Below are 21,137 nucleotides of genomic sequence, written 5' to 3'. Positions count from 1 at the left end.
TCTGCAGGCGTCGCTGTGGGGGCTCAGGGGGGGGCAACTCTGGCTACTCACGGTCTTGCAGTCGCCGGGGAGTCCTCCCTGAAGTGTTTGTTCTCCACAAGTCGAGCCGGGGGCGTCGGGTGCAGAGTAGCAAGTCTCACGCTTCCGGCGGGAAACGCAGGTTGTTTTAAAGTTGCTCCTTTGTTATAAAGTTGCAGTCTTGGGTGAACAGAGCCGCTGTCCTCTGGAGTTCTTGGTCCTACTAGAGCAGGGCAGTCCTCTGAGGATTCAGAGGTCGTTGGTCCCTGGGGAAAGCGTCGCTGGAGCAGTGTCTTTAGAAGTGGGGAGACAGGCCGGTAGAGCTGGGGCCAAAGCAGTTGGTGCCTCCGTCTTCTCTGCAGGGTTTTTCAGCTTAGCAGTCCTCTTCTTCTTAGGTTGCAGGAATCTAGTTTCCTAGGTTCTGGGGAGCCCTTAAATGCTAAATTTACGGGCGTGTTTAGGTCTGGGGGGTTAGTAGCCAATGGCTACTAGCCCGGAGGGTGGGTACACCCTCTTTGTGCCTCCTCCCTGAGGGGAGGGGGGCACATCCCTAATCTTATTGGGGGAATTTCTAAAAGTTAGAGTCACCTCAGCTCAGGACACCTTAGGGGCTGTCCTGACTGGCCAGGGACTCCTCCTTGTTGTTCTCATTATTTCCTCTGGCCTTGCCGCCAAAAGTGGGTTCCTGCAGGGGGAGGTGTGAAGCACCTCCACCCAGTACAGGCTGTGTTACTAGCCACAGAGTGACAAAGGCACTCTCCCCATGTGGCCAGCAACATGTCTGGTTTGTGGCAGGCTGCTAGAACTAGTCAGCCTACACGGATAGTCGGTTAAGGTTTCAGGGGGCCTCTAAGGTGCCCTCTGGGGTGTAGGTTACAATAAAATGTACACTGGCATCAGTGTGCATTTATTGTGCTGAGACGTTTGATAGCAAACTTCACAGTTTTCAGTGTAGCCATTATGGTGCTGTGGAGTTCGTGCATGACAGACTCCCAGACCATATACTCTTATGGCTACCCTGCACTTACAATGTCTAAGGTTTTGCTTAGACACTGTAGGGGCACAGTGCTCATGCACTGGTGCCCTCACCTATGGTATAGTGCACCCTGCCTTAGGGCTGTAAGGCCTCCTAGAGGGGTGACTTATCTATACTGCATAGGCAGTGTGAGGCTGGCATGGAACCCTGAGGGGAGTGCCATGTCGACTTACTCGTTTTGTCCTCACCAGCACACACAAGCTGGCAAGCAGTGTGTCTGTGCTGAGAGAGGGGTCCCCAGAGTGGTATAATACATGTTGCATCCCTGAGAGACCTTCCCTGGCATCAGGGCCCTAGGTACAAGGGGTACCAGTTACAAGGGACTTACCTGGATGCCAGGGGGTGCCAATTGTGGAAACAAAAGTACAGGTTAGGGAAAGAACACTGGTGCTGGGGCCTGGTTAGCAGGCCTCAGCACACTTTCAAATCAAAACTTAGCATCAGCAAAGGCAAAAAGTCAGGGGGTAACCATGCCAAGGAGGCATTTCCTTACAAACATTAAGTAGTAGTAACAGCTATTATTTAGAGCACTCAGAAAATGAAAAAGTCTATAAAGCATAACATGGAAATGATTCTGTAATAAAGACATAGTTTAGCTGTTAATCTCAGACGATCTCACTTTACCTGTGGTATTGTAGAACAGAGAGAGCACTTAAAATGCTAATGTTAACTAGTTTATGATCTCATTGAGGAAACGGGTGTGACAATCGAGGTGGGTTGAGGAGGGAAAGGGGGGTGGGGGGGTGGATAGTGGAGGTTTGAGAAAACAATCCCACTCTCCTGTAGGCAAAAAGAAATTCTAAGTGGGCAAATATTACTCACAAAAGCAACACAAGGAATCAGATAACAAACCGTAATGTGGTGCAAAAGGAATAAAAGTTTAAGGAAACAACAAACTGGCGTTCCACAGAAACTCATACTCAAGGGCTCAACTCTCAAAGTTAGCTCTAAAAGACCTTAGAAACAACTTCAATTAATCTATCTCATTATTACTCTCCAAGGGTCTAAGCCAGTGGTTCCCAACCTTTTGATTTCTGAGGACCCCCACTTTAACATTAATGGAACCCAGGGACCCCCAGTGAATCATCATGGGAGTCTGGGGACCCCCGCCTGAGTCATTACTGGAAGCTGGGGACCTAATTTGTCAATATCTATTATTTTTTAATTTTCTAGGCTCTCGCGGACCCCCTGAGAAGGCTTCGCGGACCCCCAGGGGTCCCTGGACCACAGGTCTAAGCAATGCAATTTTACATCTATTTCTTGTCATTTAAAAAAAACTCTAAAAAGTGAAGAGGGACCAATGAGGGCAACAGCACAAGGAAGTGAATACATTTTTTCACAAAAAGTCCCCATACAGATTTGAATTTTATCCACACTTCTAGTGCATCATGAGCTGTGCTGCAGGACAACTGTTAACGAGAACAACACAATAACAGCACAGATAAATTCTTTCAGTAGGGGTTAATTGACTCCTGGAGACGCCTTAGCACTACTACCAGGGATTACTCATTTTTCTCTGGGTACAAAACCTTCATGTGTGGCTGGATGCATTCCTCTGTTCCCCCGAGGTGCATAGATCAGTGTACCACGTGAAATATTTGTGCTGCATGGCGTCTGACCACAATCCAGTCTTACTCATGCTAAACTGGCATAAAGGCCCCCCCCGAATCCCAGATTGGCATTTACGGGTTAAGGCACTGGAGGACCCGGGGTTTAAGCGTACTATTAGAGAAGCTATCCATGATTACTTTGCGAATAATGCTGGTTCCTCCTCTTCTATTCTTAATGACTGAGAGGTCTACACGGTTGTGATCAGGGGTAAATGCATTGCTGAAGTCGTCTGGGTGCGACGTTCCCTCCTGCATGGCTTAGCGGAGCACGAAAAAGTCCTTAAGGAGATTAAAAAAGCCTGTCCCAGCGATAAGGAATTACATCCTCAATTTCTAGATGCAAAAGAGTGCCTTGTGGCCAACCTGGAGAAGCTTTGGTGCTTTGATTATCGTAAATATCTTACGAGGGCATATGCCGGGAGAAATAAGGTGGGCGTGCTCTTATAATGGTTGGCTAACCCAAACCCTTCAACCACCCCGATACTAGAAATTGAAATGACCGAGGGTGACATTGTTTATGGGCAAATGGCAATAAATCAAAGATTCGAGGACTATTATTCCACCCTATATGCTCCCCCTCATGAGCTTCAACGGGAAGCACTAGACGCTTCCATGGACTTAGAGGTATTAACCAGGCTGGGAGCAGAGGATGCTGATGCATGGGGGGACCCAATAACGGCGCAGGAGATCAGGACGGCCATCAGGGCCATGCCCCGAGCGAACGTGCTGGGGACCGATGGTGTCCCAATAGAATTTTATGCAGCATATATTGAGGACTTGGTCCCTAGATTAGAGGAATTATATGTGGCAGTGAGGGAGGTGGGGCATCTTACTGCCACTGCGAGGGAGGCTCTGTTGATTCCTCTGATTAAACTGGGTCGAACTCCTTGTGATGTGCGGGTATACCGTCCACTCTCCGTGCTGAACATGGATTACAAACTCCTGAGCAGGGTTTCTCGCCTCGCGTCTCTTCACCCATATGGTCGCCCTCATACACTCGGACCAGAACAGGTTTATCTCAGTTAGGAATACGGCTCTGAATGTACATAGATTACTCTCCTTAATAGATACTAAGAGCCCTGGAGGTGGCCAGTCTGTGGTGATCTCTATAGAAATTGAGACAGCGTTTGACAGTCTTCACTGGGGCTATCTCTATCAGGTACTTGACAGGATGGGACTAGGGAGGGACTTTATCAAATGGACCATGCTTCTTTATGCCGACCCGAGAGCACAGGTTTGAACTGGCAGGGTAATTTCACAGTCATACGTGGTGGGGTGAGGAAATAGGCAGGGCTGGCTCCATTCCCCTCTTCTATTCACTAGAGCAATCAAGCCCCTAGCCTGTAGAGCGAGATTGAGGATTGCGTATAGAGGACTGACTACACACACTATAGCCTTATACACAGTTGACATGTTATTTCTGGCCAATGCTAGGGAGGACATACTTGGCACAGTCACGCTCATGGAACAGTTTGGCACTCTTTTGGGCCTGCCGATCTACTGGCAAAAGTCACTCATGTTTCCGCGGACCCCTCGCATGTAGCAGCCACCTGAACTGCATAGACTGAGTTGTGAGGGTTCTTGCATGAAATACCTTGGTGTAAACATATATCACAATGTTAAGGACATCTTAGATGGGAACACTGGGCCAGCATCAGGTCATTCCGCACCAGGGTGTCCTTCTGAAGCACCCTCCCACACTCTGTGGTAGGCAAGATCGCAGTTGTTAAAACTATAGTGCTCCCACGATTGCTATATTTCTTCAAAACACTGCCTGTACTGATCCCACACAGCACCTTCAAGGAGCTGGACTCGCTACCAGTGGGGCTGATTTGGGGCAGGGGAGACACAGTGGCTCTGAATAAACTGTGCAGACCCACCTCAGATGGTGGACTTGCAGCTTCTGACAGAGATATACTACTTGGCAGCCCAACTCCAGTGGCTCAACAAGTGGATATATGCTCGGCTGCAGGGGAGGGACATGCGGACACAACTACATGACATGTGGTGCTCAAACTGCTTATGTTCCTGAAGCAACCGGTAACAGAAGGGGGTCTAGAAATGTAGACTATCCAACGCTGTTGGCAGCACTGAATGCAACGTATGAATGCCCCCAGACCCTATACATATTTCTGACCAGCAGTGGTCTTACATCCTTACCAATATGTATACAGTCCCCCGTAGTGCGCAATTTAAGCTTATCAACTATTATTTCTTGCATAGAGCATATCTTACACCAGGCAAAATCAAGAGAATATTTGGTGCGAGAGACGTGCATTGCCCCCAATGTGGGGAGAGAAAGGCTGAGATGTTCCACATTGTGTGGGACTGTCGTGAGCTGGGAGATTATTGGAGAGATGTGCCTGTCTGTGTGAATTAAATTACTGATCGAGCGATACCCTGTACCCCTCTTGTGTTTTTGTTGGGTGGCTTTTCCCGCCCGCATATGCATACATTTTCTACTCAATTTGTTGACTTAGCCTTGGTGTTAGCCAAGAGGGTAATTACTGTGCGCTGAAAAGCAGCCTTCACTCCTTAACTACATAACTGGAGGGTTGCTTTGCTACAATGGGCTGAATGTGACAGCAGAGAACTGCTTCAGGAAGTGAGGAGCAGGCGTTGCACGATTCTGAAGGTCAATGCTTGGGAAACCCTGTTGGCTTGCCTGTCGGTGCTGGCTGCTGACTCCCCTGACAGTTCCATATCAATTCCTGTAAGTAATGGGGAAGTTTGAATGCTGTGTCTTGAGTTAAGAGGTGGGGATATGGCTTGTAAACCTGATTGAACTATGTTGCATGGTGTGTTATCACCATTAGGAGTTGACTGGTCAATTAATGAAATCGGGGATGATTAGAAGGCTGCAGAAAGGGGGTAGGGAGAGTGGTGGATGGGGATTTGGTTAGGGGTTTCATATTATAAGCGAAGACGCTGTTGGCTTGACTTTTATCGAGCCTTGCCTTAATGTCGGTTAACTCAACGATTGGTACTTGTTCTGTTTTACTGTGGATGAATAAATACAATAACATTTCTGTTTAAAAAAATGCTAAGTTCTTTCAGTGGAAGAGGGTAGATGTCAGGATCAAATTCGGCACAGCTTCACTATACCTCTAGGGATTACATAGAATATATCAAATCACCCTTCATCCCCCGTCTGAATGATGTTTCTTTAGCCCAGATACCTCTCGAATGAAGCCTTCCCTGCTCTGCCATCTCTCACCCCTTCAAACAAACATCAGCTATTCAACAAACTCCACCTCCACCCACAACAACGGAAGACAGGAAAAGTGAGTCAGAACACTTAGTGTAGAAGTACAACAGATGAGTTGGTTAAACATAGTTTCGATGGCTACATAACATTTTATTTTAGCATCCTTCGTCAGAAGTCACTAAATCTTCTGTAAGATCAAATCTGGAATGTACTATATTTATGGCACAAAAACATCAGCACATTGTTGAGGTTTCATTGAAACCGAAATTTTCCTTACAAGAAAAGCAATTTTCCAAAAATAAGCAACATCACAAATACATTGCATATTTGTTTTCCTTACTGATTTGAATGTAGTCTGTCAAAAGTAAATTTTGATCTCAAAATGGAGAGTGAACTACAGATAAAGAACTTAACAGCTGCTGCAGAACCGAATGACTGGACTTTACATGCCAAGTGGCAGACTTTGGTTGAAAATAAAGGACTTGCTTGTTCTATAGAATAACACTGTCATTAAGCCAGGCGAGCCAAATTTGAATTTTTAGGCAGTGGTCCCTTTTGAAGTAGACATGAAATTAGATCGCGAGGTCTTACCATATGGATTAGGAGTACAATTTAAGCACCCATTTAGCTGTACTCCCGAGGTTTCAATAAATAAACCAAAACTACAAACAAAACAAGGTGTTCACTTTTGCAAATAGCATGCAAAGCTATTTACGGTTAATAAAATAAGTTTAGAACTCAAAATTCTCAACTGCAGCAAACAGTAAAAGTGTCTCACCTTGACTCCTGTAGTAGTGTCAGCCTTGGCTTCGGCTCCAAGACGGTCAAAGACAGATGTACGCTGCATGCCTTGTGGACCAAATAAATAATTAGGAATGTTTCCCAGACAACGACAAAGGTACAAACATTTTTTATCTGGCCAAAGAAATGTATTCCTTTATTGTTTTTGTATAACACAGTAACACCCAAATGGTTGTTTCAGAGAGCTGGTGGAGTAGGGCGAAGATAGTAAATCGGACTCAAGTCCTAACCTACCCAAGACTGGAGGGTATGAAAGTTATGCAACAGATAGTCTTTAACCTCTTCAGTGGCCGACGCCCACACACCCTCCCTGGTGCGGGTCACGACCAGTGGCCGACACCAGGAAGGGCATTAATAAATCCTCGGGTGCGTCGCACCCGAGGATTTTTTTTTTATTTTTTCCCCCCCCCCCGGGAGACACGGAAGCTACCGTGTCTTCCCCCGCCCCCCACCCGCCCCTTTGTGACGTCAGCGCGCCGCGAGGCGCGCTGACGTTGCAAAGGTGTTTTCCCCATGAAAGCAGGAAGCAGCCTTGCGGCCGCTTCCTGCTTTCATGGGGAAAACGGCCTTTTTCACGTTCGGGAAGGCCTCGTAAGAAAGGGGAGAGTCTCCCCTTTCTTACGAGGCCTTCCTGAAAGTGTTTCCTGGCCCCCGATCGCAGCACAGCTGCGATCGGGGGCCAGGAAACACTTTCAGGAAGGCCTCGTAAGAAAGGGGAGACTCTCCCCTTTCTTACGAGGCCTTCCTGAAAGTGTTTCCTGGCCCCCGGGGGCCAGGAAACACTTTCAGGTTTCCTGGCTCCCCCGATCGCAGCACAGCTGCGATCGGGGGGGGGTCAGGAAACATTTTGAAAAGGCCTCGTAAGAAAGGGGAGAGTCTCCCCTTTCTTATGAGGCCTTCTGAAACGGTTTCCTGGCCCCCGATCTATGTAGATATATATTTATATATATATATATATATAGGTAGATCTGTATCAAAGAGATTTATAAAGCGCGCTACTCACCTGTGAGGCTCTCAAGGCGCTGGGGGGGGGGGGGGGGGGGACGGGGGGGAGGGAAAGGGGCTAGGAGGTTCACTGTTCAAAAAGCCAGGTTTTGAGGCCCTTCCTGAAAAGAAGTAGGTTTTGGGTCTTGCGAATGTGGGTTGTGAGTGCGTTCCATGTTTTGGGTGCAATGTAGGAGAAGGATCTGCCCCCGGTGGTGGTGTGTTTGATGCGGGGGTCAGAGGCGAGAGAGAGGTCAGCTGAACGGACGTTTCGTGTGGGGGTGTGGAAGGTGACTCTCGTTGAGGTAGGCAGGGCCTGTGTTGTGGAGTGATTTGTGTGTGAGGATGAGGATCTTGAAGGTGATCCTTTTGTCAATGGGGAGCCAGTGGAGGGATTTGAGGTGTGGAGAGATGTGTTCGTGTCGGTGGAGGTCGAGGATGAGTCGTGCTGCTGAGTTCTGGATGCGTGTAGTTTGCACTTGAGTTTTAGAGTGGTGCCGGCGTAGAGGGCGTTTCTGTAATCAAGCCTGCTGCTGATGAGTGCGTGAGTGACAGTTTTTCTGGTCTCTGTGGGGATCCATTTTAATGTTTTTCAGTATACGGAGTTTGTTGAAGCATGAGGAGGTAAGAGCGTTGATTTGTTGGGTCATAGAGTGGGAGGAGTCTAGGATGATGCTGAGGTTGCGTGCGTAGTTGGCGGGGGTGGGTGCAGGGCCTAGCGTGGTGGGCCACCATGGGGGGTCCCAGGTTTTTTTGGTGAGGGCCAAAGAGGATTATTTCGGTTTTGCTTGAGTTGAGTTTCAGGTGGTTGGCTGTCATATATACATCACTTTTGTCAATATGTGTGTGGTTTCCCTGGGGGGAAAAGGGTCCGACTTGTCTAGTGGCAGTTTTAGTGCCATAAAGAAGCGCAGAAGGTTTATATGCCTACTGCAAAGAGCACATCTGTATTTGATGTAAATAGCTGAGTACATTAGTAAAGTCTATGGAGAGATGAAGGGCACTTTTGCTGGGTGGTAATGAGGGAATCCGAGGAGGAGGGAGTGGGAGCACCAATAATGATTGTTGGACTGGGCGCAGGAGGTGCTAAAGACTGTGACGAATGGTATGTGACAAGGTGTTTTTTGAGTGTCTTGAAAGTACGTGCTGATTGAGGGAAGAAGCGCAGGTAAGGTGGCCTCTACTGTTGCACGTATCTCACACACACCATCGATTTTGTGACTGTCTACGTAGGCTAGTGTTTTAGAGCAACAGTTTAGCCAATAGCAGAGATGGCATCTTGATGGATGACTGCTGCCTGCACTCGGGTTATAGAGGACCGCTCTGACATAGGATCAGAGACTGAGACATCAGATACTGAGGCAGCATCTGAGGGATAGGACAATGGCGCAGACTCTGGGAGTGATTTTTCAGTCAGAGGAGTCCCATTCGAAAACTCCTCTTCCAGTACATTATGAGGGAGGTGATGAGGACAGTCCTGCTGTCCCTTCGCAAGCTGTTCGTGCAACTGGGTAATAGTGGGTTAGGCCAACCCAGAGAGCAGGTGAATGCGGCGGCAAGCAGAGAGAGAGTGCTCTCTTGGGAGCTCACCAATTTAGTTCAGCCCCAAATTCCACCACCCAAATCATATTGTGGAGACATCAAAATTGTCTATGGCAAAACAAACTGGTTTTGTAAGGCAGGCACCTGTGTTTTTGGTCCTGGATTCGGCGGCCATATAGAGAAACACACTAAACCCAAACATTTCTGGAAACTAGACATTCGGGGGAGTCCACAGAGGTGTGACTTGTGTGGATTCCCCAAAGTTTTCTTACCCAGAATACCCTGCAAAGCTGAAATGTTGAAAAAAAACTCTATTTTTCTCGCATTTCTGTCACACAAACTACAGGAATATGCTGGGATCCACAACATTCCTACCACCCAGTGACTCCTCACCTGTCCTGATAAAAACACTACCCCACTTGAGTGCCTACACCTAGTGCCTGTGTCAGGAATGGATCACCCCAGGGTCAACAGCTGCCTCACGTAAGGACCAACATTGACCGTTGTGTGATCTATTCCTGTCGCAGGCACCAGGCCTAACCACACAAGTGAGGTATCATATTTATCTGGAGACTTGGGGGAACGCTGGGTGGAAGGAAATTTGTGGCTCCCCTCAGATTCCAGAACTTTCTGTCACCGAAATGTGTGGAAAACGTGGTATTTTAGCCACATTTTGAGGTTTGCAAAGGATTCTGGGTAACAGAACCTGGTCCGAGCCCCACAAGTCACCTCATCTTGGATTCCCCTGGGTTTCTAGTTTACAAAAATGTGCTGGTTTGCTAGGTTTCCCCAGGTGCCGGCTGAGCTAGAGGCCAAAATCCACAGGTAGGCACTGTTTTCCATGAAAAAATGTGATGTGTCCACGTTCTGTTTTGGGGCATTTCCTGTCGCGGGCGCTAGGCCTACCCACACAAGTGAGGTATCATTTTTATCGGGAGACTTAGGGGAACGCCGGGTGGAAGGAAATTTGTGGCTCCTCTCAGATTCCAGAACTTTCTGTCACCGAAATGTGAGGAAAACTGGTTTTTTTAGCCACTTTTTGAGGTTTGCAAAGGATTGTGGGTAACAGAACCTGGTCCGAGCCCCGCGAGTCACCCCTCCTTGTATTGCCCTAGGTCTCTAGTTTTCAGAAATGCACAGGTTTGGTAGGTTTCCCTAGGTGCCGGCTGAGCTAGAGGCCAAAATCTACAGGTAGGCACTTCTCAAAAAACACCTCTGTTTTCTTCCAAAAATTTTGATGTGTCCACGTTGCGCTTTGGGGCGTTTCCTGTCGCGGGCGCTAGGCCTACCCACACAAGTGAGGTATCATTTTTATCGGGAGACTTGGGGGAACGCCGGGTGGAAGGAAATTTGTGGCTCCTCTCAGATTCCAGAACTTTCTGTCACCGAAATCTGAGGAAAACTTGTTTTTTTAGCCACTTTTTGAGGTTTGCAAAGGATTCTGGGTAACAGAACCTGGTCCGAGCCCCGCGAGTCACCCCTCCTTGTATTGCCCTAGGTCTCTAGTTTTCAGAAATGCACAGGTTTGGTAGGTTTCCCTAGGTGCCGGCTGAGCTAGAGGCCAAAATCTACAGGTAGGCACTTCTCAAAAAACACCTCTGTTTTCTTCCAAAAATTTTGATGTGTCCACGTTGCGCTTTGGGGCGTTTCCTGTCGCGGGCGCTAGGCCTACCCACACAAGTGAGGTATAATTTTTATCGGGAGACTTGGGGGAACGCCGGGTGGAAGGAAATGTGTGGCTCCTCTCAGATTCCAGAACTTTCTGTCACCGAAATCTGAGGAAAACTTGTTTTTTTAGCCACTTTTTGAGGTTTGCAAAGGATTCTGGGTAACAGAACCTGGTCCGAGCCCCGCGAGTCACCCCTCCTTGGATTGCCCTAGGTCTCTAGTTTTCAGAAATGCACAGGTTTGGTAGGTTTCCCTAGGTGCCGGCTGAGCTAGAGGCCAAAATCTACAGGTAGGCACTTCTCAAAAAACACCTCTGTTTTCTTCCAAAAATTTTGATGTGTCCACGTTGCGCTTTGGGGCGTTTCCTGTCGCGGGCGCTAGGCCTACCCACACAAGTGAGGTATCATTTTTATCGGGAGACTTGGGGGAACGCCGGGGTGGAAGGAAATTTGTGGCTCCTCTCAGATTCCAGAACTTTCTGTCACCGAAATCTGAGGAAAACTTGTTTTTTTAGCCACTTTTTGAGGTTTGCAAAGGATTCTGGGTAACAGAACCTGGTCCGAGCCCCGCGAGTCACCCCTCCTTGGATTGCCCTAGGTCTCTAGTTTTCAGAAATGCACAGGTTTGGTAGGTTTCCCTAGGTGCCGGCTGAGCTAGAGGCCAAAATCTACAGGTAGGCACTTTGAAAAAAACAGCTGTGTTTTCTATAAAAAAAAATAGGATGTGTCCATGTTGTGTTTTGGGGCATTTCCTGTCGCGGGCACTAGGCCTACCCACACAAGTGAGGTATCATTTTTATCGGGAGACTTGGGGGAACACAGAATAGCAAAACAAGTGTTATTGCCCCTTATCTTTCTCTACATTTTTTCCTTCCAAATATAAGAGAGTGTGTAAAAAAGACGTCTATTTGAGAAATGCCCTGCAATTCACATGCTAGTATGGGCACCTCGGAATTCAGCGATGTGCAAATAACCACTGCTCCTCAAAACCTTATCTTGATCCCATTTTGGAAATGCAAAGGTTTTCTTGATACCTCTTTTTCACTTGTCATATTTCAGCAAATGAATTGCTGTATACCCAGTATAGAATGAAAACCAACTGCAGGGTGCAGCTTATTTATTGGCTCTGGGTACCTAGGGTTCTTGATGAACCTACAAGCCCTTTATATCCCCGCAACCAGAAGAGTCCAGCAGACAAAACGGTATATTGCTTTCAGAAATCTGACATCGCAGGAAAAAGTTACAGAGTAAAACAAAGAAAAATGGCTGTTGTTTTCAGCTCAATTTCAATATTTTTTTATTTCAGCTGTTATTTTCTGTAGGAAAACCTTGTAGGATCTACACAAATGACCCCTTGCTGAATTCAGAATTTTGTCTAGTTTTCAGAAATGTTTAGCATTCCGGGATCCAGCATTGGTTTCACACCCATTCCTGTCACTAACTGGAAGGAGGCTGAAAGCACCAAATATAGTAGAAATGGGGTATGTCCCAGTAAAATGCCAAATTTGTGTTGAAAAATTCGGTTTTCTGATTCAAGTCTGCCCGTTCCTGAAAGGTGGGAAGATAGTGATTTCAGCACCAGAAACCCTTGGTTGATGGCATTTTCAGGGAAAAAACCACAAGCCTTCTTCGGCAGCCCTTTTTTCCCATTTTTTTGGAAAAAACAAAATTTTCACTGTATTTTGGCTATTTTCTTGGTCTCCTCCAGGGGAAACCACCAACTCTGGGTACCATTAGAATCCCTAGGATGTTGGAAAAAAAGGACGCAAATTTGGCGTGGTTAGCTTATGTGGACAAAAAGTTATGAAGCCCTAAGCGCGAACTACCCCAAATAGCCAAAAAAGGGCTCAGCACTGGGGGGGGGAAAGGCCCAGCAGCTAAGGGGTTAAGTAAAATATGTAAGGACGAAGCTGGACTCCAGCACTATAAGCATTATCAGAAAACCACAGCTTAAGCTTGTTAAAGTAAAAAAGAAAAGTGATAGAAAAGATGATATGATGTGAATGAGGAAAGGATAAGGTGTGAAGAGAGTAGTGACACTGGAACGGTTATGATTGTGAATGCCATATGTACCCGATGAGCTTTAGTCCTCTTCCAACAGACCAAAGGTCAGGCCTTAGTCTGCTGGCTTTCTTTGATACATCTGCTTAGAGAGCAGCTTCTTCCTTTCCCAGTGAATCTGCTACTGTTTTGAAAGAGTTAAAGACCACACAGAATACCTCTGTCTAATACGAAGTTGGCTGCTAAACAGACCGCTGTACATTTAGCGATTATTATGTTGGTATAAACAGACAGGTCTACAGACCAATAATACGACATTTGCAGCATTTAGCTCCCTTTTAAGTAAAAAAGAAAACTAGTTATAAATCAGTTTGTATTGACCTTGTACAGCACTGACATTTTATCTAGTACCAAGAGTGGAGTGAGCACAATGGTGTATATGAGACATCAAGAAGTAAACACACTCATGATTTTCTAAACTGGGTAATATGTACAATATCTACACTTGTAAGACAGTTCAGCACATTTAGCCTCTGGTGATGCTACAACCTCCGTGTTTGAGCTCAATAGCTGTAGGAGCAAAAGAATGATTAGGGCTACACAATCTGGGGGAACTGCAGGTATAATTGTTGCTGCACAAGACTTTAGCTTCTAGGGGTATTCAGTTTTATCAAACCCATATCCTTTGTTCATTCTAGAGGCTACTGAAGGTGAACGTGACAGATCAACCTTCAATAAGCCTGCTAAGGAGCAATGTCTAATTTTTAAAGAACTCTTTCAGCTCCGTTCAATTTCAAGAGCATAATATACCGTAATAGTTCTTTACAGGTAATAAACCAATAGCTGCTTTAGACGCTACTTGGGTTTCTGTAATTGTTCGCAATTCTGAATGCTCAAAAGGTTACAATATTGTGTAGCAGTTACACATACATGAGGTTAAGCCTGAGGAATAATGGTAAGTATTAGGGTTATCTTAAAACCCAATGCTACTTTGAAATTTTAGCTTGATAAATTTAACATCCTAAAGTATAATTAAGTGTCAAATCAAAGGCCTCCAACCATTCTTAAGGGTCACACACATTCTAGGCTCCATTGCTGACACGCTATAATATTGTGTCTGGAATTCTGAAATGATCCTGCCACATGTCAGAGGCAGTGCTACACTCAATATTTAGGAAGGAAGACCGATGGCTGCCTGCATGGCACAGAGGTTAGGATTATGCCAAAATTTATTTAAAAGAGTTTACATTTTAGTTTGGAGTCAGACTTCTGAGCACATTTTAGAAGGACTTTTGCGCCAGATATGAGGCCAAAGATAAACAACTTGACTATTTATTTTATGTATTTACTTTTGGAATATTTGTCGGCAGTGTACCATCTCCCTAAAGAAGACTCCTGGTGTTGACACCTGATGTAATTAGAGGACAAGCTGTAGTAGTTAAGGTTAGCAGAAGAGCCAGCAGTTAATAGCTTTCATGACAGTCACAAATGTTGGATATTATGGACTGTGAGGGGAATTTCATTACAGAGAAGATCACACTGCCCCATATAGTAAGTTTTGTTGGCAGTATCAAAACGTGCTTTGGAACTAGAATGAGGGTTTCTGGGAGCAGAATGCTTTCTTCAATTTTTTTATTTTTTTTGTTAATCAAAAAATGTGGGGACTTGCCGAGGCAGATTTTATGCATTAGGCAGCAGGATTTAAAATAGTTTAATATGTTTAGGTTGCAAATTGCTCTTATTAAAGAGTTTTGTATTCGAGCAGAGGGTCTTTTGGGGGGAGACCCATGTAAAATACTAATCTCTATTTCACAAAAGTATAACAAGTTAAAATTGTGTGAGAAACATAGAAAGGTCATGAGCCTTCTAAAAAGGCTGATTTTAATAATAGCAGGTTTGGTCACTGGTTAGGGGGGAAAGCAATTATAATGCCTACATCGCCTACCAAGGTTGGTGTAGGGGAAGCAATCTCTGAGAGAAGGACAAGAGTGAATTTACTCATTTGTTGACGTGATTAGAGATGGGAAGAATTTCTAAATTAGAAGGGTTTAAGAAAGTTTTATTCAAGCCACATATTGATGGTACATTCATTGACACCCAAAATTCACATAATGTGGTTTACTTCGCCAATTAATTATCCATTGCATGTCATCTGTGTATAATAAGGATGTTAGTTTTCAGTCACACAGAACTAGTGATAAGGACTGACTATGTAGGTCAAACAGCGGTAATAAGGAGCCTTAAGGTACACCCCATGGCATTTGCATAAGGGCAGATGAGAATTTTTCCATTTTAACAGTTTGGGATCTCGCTGGACTAAAATATTCTAGGTAATTCAATGCATTGCCTGTGATGTGAAGCTTCATCTATCAAGTTAGCAAAGTCTTGTGATCAACAGTGCGAAGACCGCAGACCGATATAGAAGTGTGCTCTGTCCTGAACTTCCTGCATCTCCAATCATTCTTGGGTCAGCAACTGCTTTAATTTCCCTGTCGAGAAGCCTACTTGTAAAACCTTCTTGAGTATGAAAGAGTAGTTGATTAGCTTCTGTGAAAGCCTGTAGTTCCTTAGTTACCACTACTCATGAGTTTGGCCACAAAACAGAGGCAGGGAATAGGCCTATGGGGATCTTTAGGACTAGGCAAAACAAACGTTGGTGATCCTAAGGCCACCAGTAATTCATAAGGCTATGAAAACTGCTGATGGGCAGGTGCCTGAAGGTCTGCAACCTGATGGTCTGCTTGATTTTATCAGACCAGCTCGATCTACTTTTGAGTAAGGAACAGAAACATTGGCATGATAATTCATCTTGGTTCTTTTGCTTTTAAAATACTGACACAGGCCCTTTCATGAACTCGATTAGATCATTCCCACCTAAATTTGGTAATCAGCATCTCCAATTGATGTTTTAAGTGGACCAGCCACTGGAATATATAGCTGTAAGACCCCTACCTCAAAAAAGTGCAACACTACTCGATACTTAACTAAGCTGTATTAAAAAAAAAAAAAAAAATCTCCTACATGCAAGTTTAGCTAAAACTGAAATTGTTTCTTGTGAACACAATAAAGCCATATACAGCTGGTGGGACAATATATTTGAGAAAATAGCAGATACGATTATCTAAGTACCTGTACAGATAAAACAGTAGGTCATAGGTTAGAGTACAAAGCGTTCCTCCTTACTAGACACATCACTATATGACCTTATTCATTTTAGTTTATGCTACTTGTAGTTTAACTTTAAATGTTCAGCAATTAAATTTAAAGCCAAGGGCAATAAATACGTTTTTGGAGCACACAGTGCAGAGACAGTCTATATGAAGAACTTGGCTTGAATTATATACCATCTATACTATAGAGCAGCAGTTCTTAACCTGTGGGTCGGTTACCCCTAGGTTCCACAAAACCTACTCAAGAGGTCCACAACTGCTCAGAACGTCAGAAAAAGTAAAATGTTTAAAAAAATCCGAACATTTTATTAAGTTCTCTATAAGTGCAGACATTTGAAATTGGAGGCTAAAATTTAAGTTGGTATCCTCAAATTGATTTGTGGGAGCAGGGCAAATGCATCAAACAGAATACAGTATGCAAGATTGGTAACTTAGTTGATTTTAGAAAAACCTCAACCTTACCATCAAAATGAAATTGTTCATGTTTCTTTATTTGTTTGCAAATCAAATAAAACATTTCAATATGTGTATTTGTTTGAAAGCTTGTTTCTGAATTCCTGTGTATTGCTGTAAGGTTCGAATCATCAAAAGTGCTTAAGCATAGGTGCCCAGCTTCCATTAATGACTCAGTGGGGATGCCAGGATTCCAATAATGGTTAAGTTTAAGTGGGGATGCACAGATGTCAAGGGGTTACAAAACTCTGCTTTAGAGTATTATCAGATCCACAGTACAGTCCCTCGTACTTGCTCATTTAGATGGAGAAAATGTCATCCCAAATTCCTTCCTAAGAAATGCCTCCACAATTCTTTCACCGGCACTACAAAGTGCTTCCCAACTTGTCACAACAATAAAAACATAGGACATTCTTCATCTTTAAAAACCTTCACTAGCTCCCAATTTAAACTAGAGCTGGCTTCAAGATTGCATGAATCACATATAAATCAATCCACACCACTGCTTCTGAACAATTAACTCAAACTCACAGGCAACCAATGAGACCAAAAAGCTGAAGTCTCCTAAATCTGAAAACTCCCAAGACCAAAAAAAAGCCAAAACAACAAGGCAAGCAGGAGCCCCACCCTAGGCTGTGGAAACCTATCCTAGACCACATTTGTGCTTTTAAGAAAGACTTAAAACATCTCTTCAAGCTATTCCACCCAGACGGATCCCTTTTGCAATATTCTGGTTCCTAATGAAATTTCAACGGTTCACTCATTATGTGCTCTGCTGCCCTGTGGCTAGGTCTGCAATATAGGTATCCTTTAAATGAATGACTAAAAATACTTGAATGCTGCCCAAACACAGGTGATAGCAGCATGGTCTGAGTGAATAAAACCTTCATTAGAGAGGGATAGTTTAACCTTGCACACCTGGATATATTTCAATTCACACCCCTCAATGAAAACTTGTTAGTAGGGTACTAAATTAATATACCAACCACGTGATCATTAGATCCTTTTTACTGAAAGCTATTCAAAACAAGGTTCACAATGTGCTGCAGATCTTGAAAGTACTCACCCACTGAAGTCCAAGCCTCAGGGCACGACTAGGAACTTTTACAGGAGACACCAAAAAACTTTAGGATAGTGCCCTTTTTTGACATGGTCACCCTCACTTTTTGCTTGGTATTTGATGCAAATTTGACTGAAAGTGCACTGGATTCCTGCTAACCACGTCTCCAGTGCCACACCTCTTTCACTAAAACTGTGTAATAGTTCCCCAATTGGCAATCGCTTTGGCCCCCCTGTAATTCCGTAGTATGTGGTACCCCTATTACCTAGGGCATGGGTACCAGAGGGCTGCAGCATGTATTGTGCCACCCTCACAATTTGGCACACAGTCTGTGCGCCATGTCCCCTAACACTGCATGCAATATATGTAAGTCACCCCACAGCAGGCCTAACAGCCCTGGGCAAGGTGCATTATATTACATGTGAGGACATATCTGCACAAAGAGATATGACCCTGCTATGTCTTTGTCGATCCTTAGACATAGTGAGTGAATGGGGAAGCCATTTTAAGTACATGTGCTGTGCTGGACACTGGTCACTACGAGTTTCCCAGCTGCATGATGACTTCACTGAAAATAGGGATGTTTGGTATCAAACATCTCTTATTAATAAACCCTCACTGATTCCAGTGATGGATTTAATAATATATACACCCAGAGGGCACCTTAGAGGTTCCCCCTGAAATCCTACGAACTACCCGTGTGGAGACTGACACGTTTTAGCCAGCCTGCCACCATCACACACAAATCTGACACACGGAAAGCAGATTCTTGCTGACTTAAGAAGAAAGACATTGAAGAGCCACAAAAGCAAAGGAAGTAGCACTCAACCTGGACCCAGCCCTGCCAGCCTGTCTGTTGCTCCTGCTGAAAGGCGCCAAAGTCATCTTGTCCCACAGCTGTTGTGCCTCCAAAGCTTGGGAGGACTGCCTGCAACAAAGACCCAGGAACTACTGTGGAGCAGCAGAAATGCTTCCCTGCATCTTGCAGGCACCCCAAGACCAACTGTGAGGACACCAGACTGCCCCCCCCCAAAAAAAAAAAAAAACACACACACACACCTGCTGCACAGTGGACAAATGGTACCAGCGTGGCTTCCCAGCCCTCCAGAGACAAAGCACACCTTGGACTTGTCCACTGTGGATTCACCCGACACCTCAACGAGTGCTCAGGTGGAGAAAACCAGATGCCTCAAGACACCTGTGGGACCGTCACCCCTGGCCTCGGAAACCAAAATGTCCCCACGTCCCTGGACATCCCAACATTGGAACCCACTGGCTGGTTCCCCTGGACTGGATCCCTAGTCCTCATCTGCAGCATCTTTTCGACCAGACCGATCCTCATAAACTAACATTGGGCACCCAACGCCTTCCTACACCTCTGCACCCAGCCGCCTGGTGTATGTATAGTGTTGGGCTCGGAGTGATACAAGGTGTTTTTCTTCCAAGAAGTCTTTTCGAGTCACGGGACCGAGTGACTCCTCCCTTTCGGCTACATTGCGCATGGGCGTCGACTCCATCTTAGAATGTTTTCCCCGCAAAGGGTGAGGTAGGAATTGTGAGTATACTAGAGGTGCCCCATGCAATGGAGTAGTAATGTATGTAAATAGTGTGTATTAAAATAATATTTATTTACATTTTTACAATTGTCATGCAACTAAAAAACGGCTACAGGTTCCTGGGTAGGTAGGAGGGCGCATGTGAATCTGCAGCATCTCATGCCACGAACAAATGTACACTGGGTAAGTGACATTTTCCGTTCGATGGCATGTGTAGCTGCAGATACACATGCTGTGCATAGACTACAAAGCAGTAATCTCCCCAAAAGCGGTGGTTAGCCTGTAGGAGTTGAAGTTGTCTGAAATAATGTTCTTAATACAGCCTGTCCTACTGTGGCTTGTTGTGTTGCTAACACATCTACACAGTAATGCTTAGTAAATGTATGAGGCGTAGACCAGGTGGCTGCCTTACAAATTTCTGTCATTGGTATATTTCCAAGAAAAGCCATTGTGGCGCCTTTCATTCTAGTGGAATGTGCTCTTGGTGTAATGGGTAATTCTCTTTTTGCTTTAAGGTAACAGGTTTGAATTCATTGAACTATCCATCTGGCAATGCCTTGTTTGGATATAGGATTACCTGCATGAGGTTTCTGGAAAGCTACGAACAATTGTTTTGTTTTACGAAATTGTTTCGTTCTGTCAATGTAATACATTAGTGCTCTTTTTATGTCTAATGTATGCAAGGCCCTTTCAGCTACTGAGTCTGGTTGTGGAAAGAAGACTGGGAGTTCCACACTTTGGTTTAGATGGAATGGTGATATGACCTTTGGTAAGAATTTTGGATTTGTACGGAGAACTACTTTATGTTTATGTATTTGCATAAAGGGTTCTTGAATAGTAAATGCTTGTATTTCACTCACTCTTCTAAGTGATGTGATGGCTATTAGAAAGACTACTTTCCAAGTCAGAAATTGGATTAGACAAGAATGCATGGGTTCGAATGGTGGGCCCATGAGTCGTGTTAATACAATATTAAGGTTCCACGAAGGTACTGGTGGTGTCCTTGGGGGTATGATTCTTTTTAGTCCTTCCATAAATGCTTTAATAACTGGGATTCTAAAAAGCAATGTTGTATGTGTAATCTGCAGATAGGCAGGTATTGCAGTGAGATGGATTTTAATGGAAGAGAAAGCTAGATTAGACTATTGTAAGTGTAATAAATAACTTACAATGTCTCGTGTTGAGGCATTTAGCGGCATAATTTGATTAGTGTGACAGTAGCAAACAAATCTTTTCCATTTGTTTGCGTAACAATGTCTTGTTGTAGGTTTTCTTGCTTGTTTAATGACCTCCATACACTCTTGAGAAAGGTTTAAATGTCCGAATTCTAAGACTTCAGGAGCCAGATTGCTAGATTGAGCGATGCTGGATTCGGGTGTCTGATCTGTTGTTTGTGTTGTGTTAACAGATCTGGTCTGTTTGGTAGTTTGATGTGGGGTACTATTGATAAGTCCAACAGTGTTGTGTACCACGGTTGACGAGCCCAGGTTGGTGCTATGAGTATTAGTTTGAGTTTGTTTTGACTCAGTTTGTTGACCAGATAAGGAATGAGCGGGAGAGGGGGAAAAGCGTAAGCAAATATCCCTGACCAGCTGATCCATAGAGCATTGCCCTTGGACTGAGGGTGTGGGTACCTGGACGCGAAGTTTTTGCATTTTGCGTTTTCTATGTTTGGTGTTCCCCAGCGGTGGAAGTGATCCTGTAGGATCTGGGGATGTATTTCCCATTCGTGAGTTTGCTGTTGATGTCGACTGAGATTGTCTGCTAACTGATTCTGAATGCCTGGTATGTATTATGCTATTAGGCGAATGTTGTTGTGAATTGCCCAATGCCAAATCCTTTGTGCTAAGAGACAGTTGTGACGAGTGTCCCTCCCCCCCCCCCCCCCCCCCGTTTGTTGAGATCATACATTGTTGTCATATTGTCTGTCTTGACAAGAATGTGTTTGTGGGCTATTAGTGGTTGAAACGCTTTTAATGCTAGAAATAGTTTTTGTTGATTGTCCCATTGACCTTGTATGCTGCGATTGTT

The 21,137-nt window shown here is 44.8% G+C and overlaps 1 protein-coding gene across 3 annotated transcripts in view; it reads right to left on the bottom strand.

The window, feature by feature from the left end:
- C9H19orf47 (chromosome 9 C19orf47 homolog) overlaps positions 1-21,137 on the bottom strand; it is an 84,293-nt gene that overhangs the window by 2,542 nt on the left and 60,614 nt on the right. For all 3 annotated transcript variants that reach the window (XM_069207234.1, XM_069207235.1, XM_069207236.1), the window contains exon 8: positions 6,651-6,721. In XM_069207234.1, the coding sequence (XP_069063335.1) occupies positions 6,651-6,721 (71 nt within the window). The remainder of the gene's footprint in view (positions 1-6,650; positions 6,722-21,137) is intronic.

The sequence above is a fragment of the Pleurodeles waltl genome, chromosome 9 (assembly GCF_031143425.1).
Source record: "Pleurodeles waltl isolate 20211129_DDA chromosome 9, aPleWal1.hap1.20221129, whole genome shotgun sequence".
NCBI classification, from domain to species: domain Eukaryota; kingdom Metazoa; phylum Chordata; class Amphibia; order Caudata; family Salamandridae; genus Pleurodeles; species Pleurodeles waltl.
This window is presented reverse-complemented; position numbering and strand designations above follow the sequence as displayed.